Source organism: Sycon ciliatum, chromosome 5, assembly GCF_964019385.1.
Source record: "Sycon ciliatum chromosome 5, ocSycCili1.1, whole genome shotgun sequence".
NCBI lineage: Eukaryota > Metazoa > Porifera > Calcarea > Leucosolenida > Sycettidae > Sycon > Sycon ciliatum.
The window spans coordinates 6832364-6848940 of record NC_088647.1 but is presented as its reverse complement, the minus strand read 5'-3'; the positions used below and the strand labels follow the sequence as shown (position 1 = coordinate 6848940).

The window sequence follows — 16577 nt, the reverse complement described above, 5'->3', positions numbered from 1 at the left end:
GCATGTTCACCTGGAACGTACGGCCCGTTCTGCCAGGAAACATGCGCGTGTCAGAACGGCGCTGCGTGCGACAGCAAGTATGGCTACTGCAACTGCACTGCGGGACATGTCGGCACAAACTGCTCCATGGGTGAGGAAGCACAGCAAGCAATGCTACCATCTACTGCCCTAACACCTAGTGTAGGCACATTGTGATGTGCTGTGGCACATGCGCACAACTTGGTGTGACTTCAAGCTGTTTTGTTACTGTAGCATATTAGTTCATTGCATACCCGATACCGTGCAATCTGATCATGCACTTTGCTTGACTGCCGTGCTTCTGATGCATGCCTATGATCTGCTTTGTTTTGCAGACTGCCCACCGTTCACCTACGGCTATAACTGCATGGGAGTATGTGACTGCCGCAATGCCGCGCAGGGCTGCAACAAGGCAAACGGCACGTGCAACTGCGCTCCAGGATTCCATGGCGACAACTGCGAAAATAGTAAGCTACTAGTGCTCGAGTATGCACCTTGCAGAACTCTATTTAAGACTCGGTCAGCCCACGAAATTAGCACACTTGTCGCAGATCAAGTCCACATGCATGTTCACAAGAGTAGAGCCTGCGTATATAGCAGTCAACCTTATAATACTAATGTGCGAATAACAACTCTATCTTAAGACCGTGTACCATTTGACAGCATGCATTTACTTTCAACCTCAAAAAACACAACAGTTTGTGAATTCAACTCTTTCCCGGTGCCCGATCAAGGGTACTTGGTTTGTGATCATGGATCTCCTTAGGATATCGTGAAAGGGGATTAAGTCATAATTCCTAACTGAAAGTTTGGTTGAGTGCCTAAGCACACATCACGCTCACAGACTTAGCTGAGACCCTCACCGCCGCGTCATGTTATCTGTTGATGCTCAGACTGCCCTCCTAATTACTTTGGCTCGGGCTGCATAGCGATATGCGGCTGCCAGAACGGCGCTCAGTGTTCAGCTACAGACGGACAATGTGCCTGTCAAGCGGGATACATTGGCTCTTCCTGCGAAAACCGTAAGTCACAAAGTGCTTGTATTTCAACTTGTTGGTGTGCATTCTGTTGGATAGAATATGGGCTGTGTGGTACAAGATGAACAGATCCCGTATGACGAAAAAGTGGAAGTGACGGTGAAGTGATCTTTTTAGTAGATATGGTTGTGCACGAATGAGTTTCTCTTTTGCTAGCATGTGTGCAACATGTGATTCACATGCACCTCAGTGGCGGATCCAGGGGGGGTTCCGGGGGTTCCATGGAACCCCCTAAATTTTGCAAAGTGTGGTGCTGAGAAATATGGAAAAATATCATGTGTGCACAAAAGGACGTCCGTCCGATCACATGCACAGTCAGTGCAGTCAAAGAGTACAGACTCAGTGCACTGCATGCGCGTTCGGTAGATCGATACTGCATGTATCGGTAGTCTAGTACTTTTAGTAGTCTGTACTCGTGTTCACGTCCGTGATTTACAAACGGACACTGTAGACAACATTGGGTGGTTGTTTCCTTTTTGATCTTTCGAAACGATCCAAACTTATCTCCATTGGCGCTGTCATTCACTGTTGCTCAGGATGGGTGCGGTCAGTATTCCTTGGACAATTTTTTTTGCAGAAGAGAAAGGATGTTCCGAGTGATGACACTCTTCAACGAACTTCGAATCGTACACGTAGAGTTCAAGCTCCTCAGAAGATGAGGGCTCCGACACCCAAGCAAAGTCAGTAATCTCTACCTGCTGCAGCATTACATGCAGTAGTGACTAGTTGTTCCTCCGCAGGAACGGAGTGCTGCGCCAGCGATGTGTTTTAGATGACATTGGAAGGATTGTGCAATTGTCGACACTGTTTCGCTGTTGTTGTTTCTGTCACTGAAGTGAAGACGATGCTCTTGTCCTGTGACTATAGAGCACTTCGCATCGTAAAAATGCCAAAATTTTCCGAAAGTACAAATGTACAGGGAAAGTAACTTAGTTGTCATTTCGGCATTCCTGGCTCTCAACGTACCCATGTATGAACTCAAGTATAATTATTATGATTATGTGTCCGTACTAAATAATAATAATACAATGTAGGGTAAGCAGCAGCATTTGGCCCTGTACAGGCTTCCCATCGTCCACCACACCACAACTGCGCGCTCCAGCGATGGTGGTGTGCTGTGGCAACGTCGTTACGTGTCGAGGCCGGCTGGAGGGCGCAGTTAGGGACCATCGCAAAAGTTCGCAGAAGCCCCTGAAACGAAGAGCATACGTTTGGGGGGGAGGGAGTCGGTGCGAAAATCGCAAACCGGGCTTCAATTCAAAAAAGTATTGACGACATAATTATAGGAGCTGTAGGATTAGCATGCCATCACAGCCGGCGTAGATCGCTTGTCAGGACGCGTAGTCCATTCATGCAACTGCGCGTGTCGCGTAGCTGGCTGCCTGTACACTGTGTGTAGTCTAGTACCAAGAGTCCAAACCGCGTGGTTTATGGACTCTTGCTAGTACTAGTACTAGCAGGGGTTCATAGGGTTTATGAACCCCTGCTAGTACTACAAGTAGTACCGGGAGTAGTGTAGAGTTACTCGTACGCTTATTATGTGTGAGCATCCAAGTGAAAAAATGAAGCCCACATTGTGACTGTCGTTTCGTTTGAGGGGGGAGGGAGGGGGGTCAGGCCCGAAACTCACGGTCTTCGTTTCGGGGGCTTCTGCGAACTTTTGCGATGGTCCCTTATGGTGTGGTCGATGATGGAAAAATATATGTCCGTAGTGCGTTTTAAAAGCATGCGATTCCCACTAACACAATCGGATTGTCGTAATTACATGACTATGTCAACCGCACAACTTCAAAACAATCTGATTCCATAATATTTTGGCTGTTCAATTTTGGTTCAACCGGAACCCCCCTGTAGAGATCTCTGGTTCCGCCCCTGGTCCTCTTCTGTTCTCTCGGCTCTCAGCTTGTCCTGCCGGCCAGTTTGGACCCGACTGCGTGATGACCTGCAACTGCGTGAATGGCAACTGTAGCAACGTGGACGGCACGTGCAGCTGTTTCGGTGGCTTTTCCGGCCCGTTGTGCAACAACCCGTGCTCGTCGGATCGCTTTGGACCGGACTGCCTGGGCGTGTGCGATTGTAAGAATGGTGGCAAATGCAGCCCAGTTGATGGCACCTGTAACTGCACCGCCGGATATATGGGAACAGATTGCGCTCAGAGTAAGTGGTTGTATGACTCAGTGAAGATTTAGTCTGATGACATCATTGCATTATCAATGTACGATTTATGTGAGATCACTGCAACAATGGTCCATATTCTCGTGGATGTGTTCTTCCATCGGAGTGTTCACCAGAGGTGGCACAAGAGCCCTCCTGCTAGGATATGCTCTTCCAGAGCTCTCCTACTAGTATTTGCTCTTCCATGCATCTGATGGACTGATCAAACTCTTTGTTTTGTTGTCTGCATGTACAGCCTGCCCTCTGGGAATGTTTGGCTATGCATGCTCGAGCACCTGTATGTGTCAGAATGGTGCTGCATGTCATCATGTGACTGGAGCCTGTGCCTGTACACCGGGTTACGAGGGGATGTTCTGCCAGCAACGTGAGTACACCTTTGATCACCCTACTCGTATGATCTGCACACATGCTTGTATGTATAGCTGCATGTCTGAGTGGCCCGGCAAACCAGGGCTGACCCCACCCATCAGCATGAGGGCAGTTCAGTACATTTCCATACTCTTCCACCCTGTTGGATATTGATGGAAATTGCTGCTGGTTGCAGAGGTTAGACACATTCTTGTCCGAGTGGCCCGACAAACCAAAGCTGACCCATCGGTCCGCGTAAAGGTAGTATTTTGAGACTTTAACAGACACCTTCTTGTTGCTGTTCCTTCCCAACGCAGCATGTGCGCCTGGAGTGTTTGGTGCTGGCTGTAACAGCCCGTGCACGTGTCAGAACGGCGCCACCTGTGACCACATCACCGGCGCATGTACCTGTACACCTGGCTGGATGGGAGCGGATTGTGACATGCGTAAGTACCACATGGTGCGGCATGTGCACATAGACATGTGCACGACTACTGGTATTGAAGTGTGTGATGTCATCGATGAGTCATTATGATGTAATGTGAGAAAGCACGCACAATGTTGAACGGTGTTCAACTCCCTCAAACTTGTGAATCGTGTCAAAGTTGCTTGTCGCATGATTGACATTGTGAGCACAGATATCATTGAGGTTGTTTTTGCCTTACATGCAATGTGCAGGGTGCCCGGCTAACATGTTTGGCACGAACTGTGCCTCGACGTGCCAGTGTGTGAACGGTGCTCAGTGCGATCCGGCCACTGGTGCTTGCAAGTGTGCGCCTGGATTCCAGGGAATGACGTGCGGCATGGGTAAGCAATCACTGCTAAGCTATACTATGAGAATAGGATTGCAGCACCGAATAGACCGAAGCAATATTGATCACACCATGCGTAGCAATGCCCTGGTATTACCCCATTATGGATACGAATCCTGACCATCCTGACCAGCTGCAACCTTGTACTGCACCCTTGCGGTACACTGTGAATATCGTACTGTTGCCGCTATGCTTCCGGCTGAACTTGTTGCTTTTGCAATCATCTCTCTCTTGCCCTGCAGCTTGCCCATCTGATCGATTTGGCCAGGACTGTGGCCAGATGTGCCAGTGTGCTAACGGTGCTAACTGCTCGGCAGTCAACGGTGCGTGCACGTGCGTGCCTGGGTGGACTGGCACGAACTGCAACACTGGTAAGAGGCCAATTTACTTGTGCTGACTACTAAGCAATCTATATCTTCCATTCTGTAGTTTCTACGTGCAAACTAGTGAAAGCTACTCCTCTCCTCCCCTCTGTATCCCAGTTCTTGTTTGAGTCCTGCATACTGTTGCAGGTGGGGATTCATGTGGCTAGCAATATGGCTAGAGAAAATGATCACAGCATCTTTACCACTGGCAAGCTCAGTTGCTCAGCATCCAGCTGACTATACTGCTTTTGCATACACCGATACACATTCCACATGTGCCGTATAGATTACGTTATTCTCTGTGCTCTCATTTGTATGTTAGACATTGATGAATGTAGTACAGCCAACGGAGGTTGCAGCACGACATGCCAGAACTCCCTCGGAGGATACCAGTGCTCATGCAATGCTGGATTTGAGATTTCCAGCGACAGACACAGCTGCCAAGGTAGGTTGCCCAACATGGAACCTGCTTTCACCAATCATATGAGTAGCTGCATTGATGCAGTGCAGGACATGATAAGATTGGGCTTGAAGAAGCATGGCGAAATCAGTGGACGAATTCAACAGGTGTCTCTCTAAAATCTATATTCTTCGTAAAACTCATGTCCAGTCAGGATGGCCGAGCGGTCTAAGGCGCCAGACTCAAGGTCTTGTGTACCTTCTGCAGTCAATGCAGATTGGAGCCTTCTGGTCCACGTATGTGGGCGTGGGTTCGAATCCCACTTCTGACAGGATTTTTTTCTTTTTTTTTCTTTTTACCACTCCGGAAGAAAATAATAATTATGCTGCTAAACACTCAGTAGCAGTAGCCGTGGTAGTTGTATGTTGTCATTTTCTTTTTTTCTGTTCCGGGCGTTGAAATGGCAAGACAGGAGTCTGATTTGTTGTTCCCGGCTTGTGTATTCAGATGTGAATGAGTGCTTGATCAACAACGGTGGCTGCTCTCACATCTGCGTGAACTTGGTCGGCTCGTCGCGCTGTGAGTGTCCAGCAGGCTGGGCATTGACTTCCAACGGCAACACGTGTCAAGGTAAGGGTAGAGTGATACATACAACTAGCTGTAATATATTTTGTAAATCAAATGCCTTTTTTTGAATGCGCCGCAAATCCCACTCTCTACCACATACTACTCGTAGTACGGTACCTGAAGGACAGCTAGTTAAGTTCTGCCACCCTATGCATGCATGCATGCATGCTTGTGTTCTTACAAACATTGATGTGTGTGTGTGTGTGTGTGTGACATTGTGTTCTTGCAGACATTGACGAGTGCAAGGCGAGGAACGACACGTGCCAGCAGTTCTGCCACAACACTGTGGGTAACTACACGTGCACTTGTTCACCCGGACTGATCATCGCTTCAGATGGACGATCCTGCCAAGGTACATTACATCGCACAGGCCACAGAGAAGTGTGAAACCTTTACTTCTGCACTGGCTATTCAAAGTAGCATTGTGATGCATTGACCAATTACAAGTTGTAGTGCTGGGCTGCTGTGTTTGTAGTAAGCCTCTCTGAAAGCAGAAGTCAGGGATGCTTTTGAAGAGTTAACTGTATGGAGGTGAGTTTGCAACTCTTCAGCAAAAAGAGCATTTTGATATTCACAGCTCTCTATCTTGATAGGGATAGCAGAACTATGATCTCAATGGTGCGAAGCCCGACGTCTGCAGCACTGATTCTCCAACTGCTTGGTCTCTGCATGTGTGCTTGGGTTTGTGTTTGCAGCCGGCCCAGCGGGTGGCTGCCTGGTCAGCAATGGTGGATGTGCTCAGCTTTGCACACCGCATCCAGGCAGCGCCGCTGTCACCTGTTCTTGCTTTATCGGTAAGGTGGGAGCACATGCGCTGGCTCCTCCGGATATTTATACAGCCATGTATCATACCTGATCTGCTTTACTGGGGCATTGATTGGCATCACTGGGGGTTTAGCTCAGTGGTAGAGCGCTCGCTTTGCATGCGAGAGGCCATGGGTTCGAACCCCATATCCTCCATTTTTTCTTTCCCTTTGCATAATTTTGGACCGTACGATTGCATCCACATGGCAGCCTACGGCCACAATCTAGCATGATTCTGTCGATATTCTTTCTCCCAGTACACTTTGGGTATGGTCATCAGCTGATGTGGTTACTATCGGTGTTCATTGTGTTGTCACAGGTTATGTTCCCGACCCTACCGACCCATCCAACTGTGTGGACCGGGATGAGTGCCAGCAGAGCAACGGATTCTGCCAACAGACTTGCAGGAATTTCGGTACGAGCATATCAGCCAAGTAGAGATGCTCATATTGACACTATCACGTTTGCAAGACCCCATACAACAAAATGTCTTACCGGAAACGTTATTCGTATACTTGGTTCTATGTTGTTGGGTTCTTTCGTTTCCATTCGCTCAAGGCACACATGCTATACTGGCTTCTCACTGGAGAAAGAGTCTCCAATTTCTTCCGAAAACGAAGTACAGGATTGACTGGTCTTTAATGGGTCTATGTCTCGTACTGCTGTTTTGTGTCTCTCCTACTGCTGTTTTGTGTTTCTGTAGTCGGCAGCTATGAGTGCACGTGTGGCACTGGTTATATACCTAACGTGTTCAATCCAACGCAGTGCATTGACAGCAACGAGTGTGCTACGGCCAACGGGTTCTGTGCTCAGAGGTGCACCAACACAGGTGAGAGATTCAGCACATGCTGTGTGCTACTCAACACACTACGTTCCTGCATGCAATACTGATATCCAAGATTGCATGTACAACGGCATAGAGACCGCTACTGCAGATAACAAGCTTACCGAGTCACCCTGTGTGAGCTAAGCTAGTTCTGACAGTACATTTCTTTGCCAATGATCAACAGGAGAAGCACTCAAGTGGACGAAATCCTTCACGGATGCACTGTTGTGTCAAATTGTTCAGTAATGGGAGAACTTGGCACGTGCGTTGTGCTCTACATGGCCATGCTGTTCGGTGTTCATCTGATATGCATTGTTATCGGTCTATGCTGTCTCTTCTGGTCCTGCTACATAGCTGGTAGCTATGTGTGTGAATGCGGTGTTGGATACACCCTGGACACGGCTGATAATCGCACTTGCACTGACCTGGATGAGTGTGCAGTCAGCAATGGTAACTGCCAGCAGACCTGCGTTAACACAGGTCAGTGGTTCTCGCCAACGTTGTGATTTCAACTCCCAATCTTAGCCATGCTTGCGGAGTATTCAAACGTAAAAGTGGATACAGCTGCTTCTATGATTCACCAGCTCACATTTGCCTTTTGCTACACTGAGCTCTGTACCGTAATCTGAAGGAATTCCCCCTTGTGTTTTAACACAGCAATGCCAATATTGTGTGTGTGTTCAGTTAGTTGCAATGTTGCTGTCATCATTTGGTAAGCACAAAATACCTTTTAAATGTTGCATTCCGAAGAAGACAGGGTTTTGTTGACACGCCATTAATGTCAGCATCCATCAGCGTCAAGTCTTGCTCCTGTTCTAGAGTTCGACTATCTATAGCTGCAATGTGCTTTAACTGAGCTGTATGTGTATGCGCTGTACTTCTCCCTGCCCTTTACAGCTGGCTCGTATCAATGCAGCTGCCGTGGAGGTTATACCATCAGCGCTACGGACGCCACCAAATGTGTGGATCTGAACGAGTGTAGCTTCAACAATGGTGGCTGCCAGCAACAGTGCATCAACTCAGGTATGGCAACAGCATGCCTGCTGAATTGTACAGCCGAGACACGAGTCCAGACTGCCAGCCAGTGCAAGTACCGGCACTTACTCCCTAGGAGAATTTTCTCAGGATTTAGTCTGATAGAGCAGAACGTGAAGCACTGACCTCTAAATATTAAACCTGAGGAAGAAGCGGGGAAATCATCCACACATGAACCACAAGAGGCTGAGAATAGTCGTGTTTCTGTTGTGTTTTGTATTCACTGTCTGTGTGTTGCAGATGGCAGTTTCCAGTGTGCCTGTAGTCCTGGCTTTGCTGGTGCGGTGGACAACTGTATGGACATTGACGAGTGTTCATTCACTGGCAGTTCGGCTGTGTGCCCTCGCCTGCCGTCACTGCAGACCTGTGTCAACACGCGTAAGTTTTCAAGAGCGGAGTGGTGCGATGCGGTACAGTGCAGTGTGTCATACAACTGGTATCTGACGAATGCCAATGCCCAGTCATCCTTGTTTTCATCGTGTTCATGAGTGGTGACATAGCAAGATGTCATGCTACTTGGATAATGACATCGTCGTGGTCCTTCTTGCCTCTTTGATGACATCATTATGCTGTGCTTGTGTATTCCTGTGCAGCTGGTTCCTACAAGTGTGATTGTCAAGTGGGTTATATGTTCTCTGCAACGAATGCCTCCTTGTGTGTGGACCGTGATGAGTGTCTAGTCAACTCTGGAGGCTGTGAGCAGACATGCCAGAACTTCGGTAAGGAGACAGTTGCACAATTCAGGGCAGATGATGCAGGAGTGGAAAGCCTGGGAATTAGAAAAGGCATTGAGTGATTCTTAACAACTGTGACTCAATACCCGATGGATGTGTGAGGGGGTTTAGCTCAGTGGTAGAGCGCTCGCTTTGCATGCGAGAGGCCATGGGTTCGAACCCCATATCCTCCAGTCATTTTCCTGTACTTTTAGAAGTCTTTTTGCTGCATGCAGATAGTTTGTATTGTGCACTGGATGTGTGCTGGACTCCAGAATGATGGTTTTGTTTTTCTTGTGTTCTGCGTGTACAGTGGGTGGATATAGCTGTGCTTGCCGTGATGGCTACACAGTAGACGCGACCAACGCCCTGCAGTGCAGCGATATCAACGAGTGCAGTGTGCAGAACGGCAACTGCTCGCACGCCTGTCAGAACCTGCTGGGTAGCTACCAGTGCTACTGCCCAACAGGCACTATGCTGTCTTCGGACATGAGAACTTGTGTCGGTAAGTAACATACTCAATGACCATGCTAGCTAGCTGTCTATACACATTGTGTACAACCGTCAGGGCAGCTGATCAAGAAGCAGTACATACCCCGTCAATATCTTGCCGAGGGATAAGCTCTGTGTAGAAGATCACAAGTTCCTCCATCGATTTAATGGCAGGTATCGAAGAACGTCTTGTCGATTCAATGCGATCTTTTATTATCCAGAGGGTAGTCTAAGCGCAAGCATACTCTGGCTTATCACACTCTATGCGAAAGAATCGCGGAAAAGTCTGGATAACGATCATTGTTTGCGTCAACCTGGTTCATATTTTCCCTGCAGCTCTTGACCTCTGTGGTGCTGGCAATGGTGGATGTGAGCAGCTCTGCCAGACGATCAGTGGACAGCCCGTCTGCAGCTGTGGATCAGGTAAGCCTCTGGACTGGTTGCAGCATGGACCAACTACGCCACAACATACAGTGTTGTGCGTAAGTGTTAGTGTATTTGTCTGTGTGCGGCATGGTGAGGAAGTTTGGAAACACGGTGATGCCAAAACTAGTAACCTTCCAGGAAAATGGCTGTTCCGTAAGAGACCCTCTAGAGTTTGCACTCCACTCCTTACCAGCATTGTTGTGTTCCGTTATTGTGCCAGTCTGCGTAATCTATGCTTGTGTTTGCTGCCGGTAATTTAGGTTATATGGTCGACCCGGCAAACAGTGCAGCATGTCAGGATGTCAACGAATGCCTGAACAATAATGGAGGCTGTCAGCAGACTTGCACTAACCATCGTGAGTATTGCTGGGACACGGGGCATATGTTGCATGTCATGTGATGCTGCATGTCATGGAGTCAGTTGCTGTGGAAGACTCCGTGTATACTTCTCAATTGTGAATGGGAGTTGGCGGTCCTGACTGTCTCACGTTCATGGCGTCCATCATGTCCATTTGGTGGTCTTCTTCAGTGTGTAGGCAAGCTACAATGTGGCAATTGCGAGGGGAAACAGTCAAGCATGGGCCTTGCTCCCAGGTGCTTGTGCATCAGCGTTCCATCTGTACTTCTCTCGGCTATTCTAAGAGACTGTATCAGTATCATTAATAGCCTGTGTCTGTGTGTTTGCTGCCCGATAATGATTGTCTAGCTGGCAACTACAGCTGCTCTTGCATTGCTGGATATGAGCCAGTCACCGGAGATCCGCTGGGCTGTCAGGACTTCAACGAATGTACAATCAACAATGGAAACTGCCAGCAGAGATGCATCAATCTGAGTAAGAATCCCGGGTGTTTCCAATGACTGGTATCACTTAAAGCATGCATCTGTTTGCATCATTCTTGGCTGGCCTTACCAATGGCTGCAGTAAGTTGTGCCAACACTAGGCTGCACAATAGCGGTTAGCAGCATTGAAGGCTGAACGGAAGCACTTCGAGAGCATGGTGGTGTGTCACAGAACCTGCACCGAGTTTTGCACCTGTACCAGTATGAACCGCTCTCCTCCTTTCTCGGTGCTAACCATGTTGTACGTGCATGTGAATGTCTTCTTGTCTCTGTTTGCAGTACCTGGATACGAGTGCGAGTGTAACACGGGATTCTTGGTTGATCCCAGCGACAGCCAGATGTGTCTGGTCGACCCGTGCTCCGTTGCAAACTGCTCACAGGTCTGCACCGTTCAGTCAAGTAAGTCACTCGGCTTGACCTCCACTGTATGCAGGCTGTGGTCCCCACGGTGGTCTTATCCACACAGCCCATTGATTCAGATGGGCTGCCCCCCCCCCCCCCCCACATCATAGTGTGCTGGGCTTCATTTACTGGGAGCTTAGGATGTGTTTCCCTGTGGCTAGTGTATGCGGTTGCATTCACTGTCAACTGACCTTGCAAAGTACTAGCACTGACCACCACACCACTCACTGTAATATGTGGTGCTGAGTGACTTGGCACGTTCTTTCTGTTGTTCACTTGTTCTGTGGCCTCAGATGGCACGGCGCTCTGCTCTTGCAATGCTGGCCTGGTGGTGGTACCCACGAATCCGACGGCGTGTGCCATTGCCGATGTGTGCGGTGCGCTGAGCGGCGGCAGTTGCCAGCAGCTGTGCGTGAATAACCCGCTGGGCATGGGATACCACTGCGAGTGCAACATGGCTGGCTTTGTCGTCGATCCCAGCGACGCCACCATGTGCACTGGTAAGCCGTGTGCTGCTTGCATACTTGCATGCTGTGTACGCTAGCACACAATCATAGGAATGTGTGCCCACGCTTTCACAGTACCCACATGTACACATCGAACACTTTTTTGGGGAAATATTTCCACTTTTTCTTTGTACACATGTACTAGTATCTGATTCGTATTCAAAATGTAATCAGAAGCTAGAGCAAGCTGATGGCAGCCTTCCCATGATACTTGACTGGCTAGTACTGTTCTCGCAGGGCTCCATCTGCATGAGTTGTAATATTATCACATTACATGCATGAAACTTTACTCGAAGTGCTTGTACCGATCAACTTGACTCATTGCTTGCCTTGCTTGCTTGCTTGTCTGCCCATTGCTGCGTGTACAGCATGTCCCAGTGGAACGTACGGCGTCGGTTGCGCAATGACCTGCCAGTGTGCCAATGGCGCTGCCTGTTCGGCGACGAATGGCATGTGCACGTGCACAGCGGGGTGGACGGGGACATTGTGTGATCAGAGTAAGTACAGCCGTGCAGTACACTGGATGCTAGTGTGCTGACGGGTACTTTGTCATGTAGAATGCTAGCAGCAAAATTTCCTGACTTATGTTTTTTAGCAGTGATACTCACACAATTGAGCACTGAAGATCGATCTATTGCCGCTGAGTATAATCTTGAAATATGCAAGTCTAGACTAGTGTGTGTGGGATATGTATGCTCGCATTGACAGGCATGTTCACTGTGGTTGCTTGTCCTCGCTGCAGAATGCCTGCCGGGAAAATTCGGTCCAAACTGTGCCAACGTGTGCACGTGCCAGAACGGTGCGACATGCGATCGCTTCACAGGCTACTGCAACTGCACGGCCGGATTCATTGGAGCTGACTGCACGCATGGTGAGTAGTGGGCACACCGGAACATTCAGGACTCACCACGACCATACAAAGCGTCAATAACGGTCATTTGGATTTGACCAATCAGCGCACGGCAAAACGGGCTGTTTCTTGCAATTGTGGGGTGTTTTCTGAGTGGAGCTTGGCTGTATTCGTTGGTTTTAGACATTAGGCCATTGTGGATTCGTGTTCAGAAGGTGTGTCTTCGGAGGGTTACCGTCTCGAATTTTTCGATTTGGCCTTCGTTTGGCTGAGATCGGATGGTGAAATCAATCAAACGCGAAGGGGTGCGAACAAATGAATGAAGAGAAAATTAAAAATCGGGGACGGTAAACCGATAGAGAATTCCAAGACCTTGAAAATGAGCTATCGATGGTGAAAATCGGCCAAGGAGAACCGCCGTTCTACTTTTTTGAAGACATCAAGGTCGGCCGTGCGTCGCCGCGCGCACCAACAAAAACTGGCAGCCGTGCGCATATCTGCAAGTGCAACAAGAAAGGACGGAGGAGACAGCAAGCGTTCCAAGTGAAGAGTTTACCTTCGTGTTGACTAAAGCTAAGGACTCATGCCAGTCAGGGATCATACCAGTCACCTCTCATCATAGTCATGACTAAGGGATTCATTTGTGGCCAGGAAACTCCCCATTCGCAGCGTGAAAGCCGCGAGGCCAAACAGAAAAGAGTGTGCCGAGTCGCGATCAGGAAACGCTGAGTTCTACTGACAACATTGGTTAGCTAGGCGCGTCAAATTCTTGTAGATGCCAGGACTCCAGTTCACCAGTACCTCACGGACATATCTTGGTCGACACCCACCAGCGGGTTGAGAAAAATGACCAAGATGGCTTGGAGAAAGGACGTCTTCTCCGCGTGTCTTGCCCAACATCAAACAAGATTCGCTTCGGCACTGGCCCTTCACAGAGTAGACCAGGGAGTCGTAAAATACCGGTATTTTACGACTAGACTGTACATCGCTGTACATCGATGAACATGAACTCGGGTGCGTAGCCGCTATGACTGCACAAACTCTGGCCTTGGCGGCATCGCCATGTTTTCAAAATGGTGGTCGACGCTTTTTGAATTTCGTATGGTCGTGGTGAGCCCTGACATTCGACCAACGGTATGCATGCCCGGCACAAAGTATACAGATAGGACATGGTGTTAAGTTGGTCGAAGGCAACGGTACTGTGCTGATATGCCTCCCCTTTAAGAATTGACTGTGTCACCATTTAGATAGTATCTTCGACTTCTCATATTTCCATGGTAACACTAAGAGTTATTGAGTATGAATATTTCTAGGGATGTGTGTCTTGAGCTTGCACCAACGTGTGTGCTGTATCTACTCTCTGTTGCAACAGCATGTGCACCGGACAAGTTTGGTCTCAACTGCACAGACAAGTGCCTGTGCCAGAACAGCGCCGTGTGCAACGCCGTGGACGGCACCTGCTTCTGCACGCCGGGCTTTCAGGGAGAACTGTGCGATGCTAGTGAGTGGAGCACACTGCCCAGTCGTTTGGGTCTGTCATCAGACTCTTCACCATCGCCTTGTGCATTGTCTTGTCCATCCGCAGAGTATCAACTTGGAATTATTTATTGTAGCTGTGCATACTTGTACATCTACATAGTGTGGCTGAGTGCTTTCAACTTGCTCCAGTATATTCTATATGGTATTGTGTAAATAGATCTGACTGACCTGTGTATTTGTGTGTCTACTCACTCTTCAATGCTGCTGCCCTGCAGACTGCCCCGCCGGTACCTATGGTCAAGACTGCAGCCAGACGTGCACGTGCCAGAACGGCGCCAGCTGCCACCACGTCACCGGTGTGTGCACGTGTACGCCGGGCTATCGTGGAGCTGACTGTGGCCAGGGTAAGATCACACAATGTACCTAGCCGGGACTAGCCCTACAGCCATGTCCCGGTGTTTGCAATACGTCTAATATGTACATCTTGCGTGGACAGCTGTTTAGAGGAGCGCCTACCACCGATGTTGCCAGTTTCATCACCGACACATTGCATGCTCCTACACACACTGAAAATAATCAAAAGCGTTTATGCTGTAACTCACGGTTTTAACCGATCATCAGACAGCAACTTGACTACAATTTTCCGAAGATATGACTGATATAGGCTACATGCACCGATGGATGTATGGGTATAGCAGGATTCAACAATAATAACATTGAATGCTGTCTGATCCATGACTCTGTGTTCTCTGTTGACTCTGTGTGTCCTCTGCTGCGTGTCTGCAGAGTGCCAGGTGCAGCGGTATGGCCAGGACTGCAACCAGATCTGCAGCTGTGTGAACACCAACGCGTCGGTGTGCGACCACATCGCCGGAATGTGCTTCTGCTCGCCGGGTTACTTGGGCGTATCGTGTGACCAACGTAAGTACATCTAGGCATGCCGCCTGTACGGTGCACTGTGGGCTTATGTAGTAGCAGTTAGAGATTCCCTACAAGCGCCGGTACTGACTGTATCATGCATGGGTTTGACGGCTTGCTGACCAGGGACATGTTGACAATACATGCACCCTTGTGCCGGATGGAAGTACTGACGCAGAGAGTCGAGTTTCCTTCATTACATGTTTGACCTGCTTTAACTACCCTACGTCAACAACGGCCTGTGTTCGCACAGAATACGACAGTATTGTGTGAAGACTGAGAGACTGTGGCAATATTTATCTTTTATTTCAGAATGTGCGACGGGAATGTTTGGCGACGCGTGCGAGCAGAACTGTACGTGCATCAACGGCGGTGTGTGCAACTTCAAGAATGGCACCTGTGACTGCCCCGCCGGCTATGCAGGAGACGACTGCGAACAGAGTGAGTGATGAGAACCGGCAAACATGCACGCATGCACACACACACACACACACACACACACACACACACACACACACACACACACATCTGTGTTGAATACAGCCTCTTCTATGTCCATTGCCTGTGCATTGCCTTAAAAACATGCTTACCAATAATATCAATCTGTTGACCTATTCATGCATTTACTTGGCGGTGATTGCACTACAGTTGACAGGACAAGAGTCACTATGGTACAATAATCCCAGTTAACTAGGGAAAGGAACATCAGAACATCAGGGTGGTTGCCTTACTCACTGCTGCTGCTGTGTTTGTGCTGTACTCTGCTCACAGGGTGTCCAATGGGAACGCACGGTCCCGACTGCAGTCTCCTCTGCACCTGCGTGAACGGTGGAGTCTGTCATCATGTGACCGGCTCCTGCACCTGCCCGGCCGGCTTCATTGGCCAGCACTGTCAGAATGGTAAGATTGCTGGAGTGACGGTGGTACCCATGCCAACACTCAGCCTTTCTTTCAACTGTGATAGTGGTGTTGCAGAACTGTAACACAGATACAGCCTAGAACAGAATCGCTGCTAAAATGTACAGTGTTTATGTGAAGGATGCTATCGTACATGTTCTGCATGGAGTGGTGACCTTGTGCTTGTGGTACCACAGTCAATGCAATCAACTAACCTCTGTGCTTGTGGTACCACAGTCAATGCAATCAACTAACCTCTATTGAACCGTTAGGTGAAATGTTATGCAACGCTTGAACAGACAGGGGAACCGGGGAAGCGGCGAGCTTTAACGCTTTGCGGCAACTGCTCCCGAAACCCGATCCAGATGATTGCTGGTACTGATGGTAAGAACCCGTGCTTTGTCCCACATCACACTGTACCTATTCTCCCCCTGTTCTGCGGCTTTGTAGAATGCCCCTCCGGTATGTTTGGCGATAACTGCACTCAGACGTGTGCGTGCCAGAACGGAGCGATGTGCGACAAGGCCAACGGAACCTGCTACTGCGAGACCATCCGTGGCTACACTGGTCTGACGTGCGATACACGTAAGAATGCACATTGCACTGA

The 16577-nt window shown here is 49.0% G+C and overlaps 1 protein-coding gene and 3 non-coding genes across 5 annotated transcripts in view; all 4 read left to right on the top strand.

The window, feature by feature from the left end:
- Positions 1-16577, top strand: part of LOC135817373 (fibrillin-3-like) — a 45068-nt gene that overhangs the window by 22954 nt on the left and 5537 nt on the right. Inside the window, exons 43-74 of one of the 2 annotated variants that reach the window (XM_065330547.1) lie at positions 2-130; positions 354-485; positions 912-1040; positions 2958-3212; positions 3466-3594; positions 3896-4024; positions 4257-4385; positions 4633-4761; positions 5078-5200; positions 5663-5785; positions 6012-6134; positions 6478-6576; positions 6906-7001; positions 7290-7415; positions 7767-7892; positions 8310-8435; positions 8688-8825; positions 9041-9166; positions 9474-9665; positions 9989-10075; positions 10339-10434; positions 10785-10910; positions 11198-11317; positions 11614-11820; positions 12195-12323; positions 12569-12697; positions 14049-14177; positions 14431-14559; positions 14942-15076; positions 15386-15514; positions 15845-15973; positions 16421-16555. In XM_065330547.1, the coding sequence (XP_065186619.1) occupies positions 2-130; positions 354-485; positions 912-1040; positions 2958-3212; positions 3466-3594; positions 3896-4024; positions 4257-4385; positions 4633-4761; positions 5078-5200; positions 5663-5785; positions 6012-6134; positions 6478-6576; positions 6906-7001; positions 7290-7415; positions 7767-7892; positions 8310-8435; positions 8688-8825; positions 9041-9166; positions 9474-9665; positions 9989-10075; positions 10339-10434; positions 10785-10910; positions 11198-11317; positions 11614-11820; positions 12195-12323; positions 12569-12697; positions 14049-14177; positions 14431-14559; positions 14942-15076; positions 15386-15514; positions 15845-15973; positions 16421-16555 (4239 nt within the window). Of the gene's footprint in view, position 1; positions 131-353; positions 486-911; positions 1041-2909; positions 3213-3465; positions 3595-3895; positions 4025-4256; positions 4386-4632; positions 4762-5077; positions 5201-5662; positions 5786-6011; positions 6135-6477; positions 6577-6905; positions 7002-7289; positions 7416-7766; positions 7893-8309; positions 8436-8687; positions 8826-9040; positions 9167-9473; positions 9666-9988; positions 10076-10338; positions 10435-10784; positions 10911-11197; positions 11318-11613; positions 11821-12194; positions 12324-12568; positions 12698-14048; positions 14178-14430; positions 14560-14941; positions 15077-15385; positions 15515-15844; positions 15974-16420; positions 16556-16577 lie in introns of both variants that reach the window. The other variant, XM_065330546.1, reaches the window with a different exon arrangement.
- Positions 5365-5486, top strand: Trnal-caa (transfer RNA leucine (anticodon CAA)). Its single transcript has 2 exons — positions 5365-5402; positions 5441-5486. It is a non-coding gene; the product is annotated as a tRNA-Leu (tRNA).
- On the top strand, positions 6671-6742 carry Trnaa-ugc (transfer RNA alanine (anticodon UGC)). Its single transcript has one exon. It is a non-coding gene; the product is annotated as a tRNA-Ala (tRNA).
- On the top strand, positions 9283-9354 carry Trnaa-ugc (transfer RNA alanine (anticodon UGC)). Its single transcript has one exon. It is a non-coding gene; the product is annotated as a tRNA-Ala (tRNA).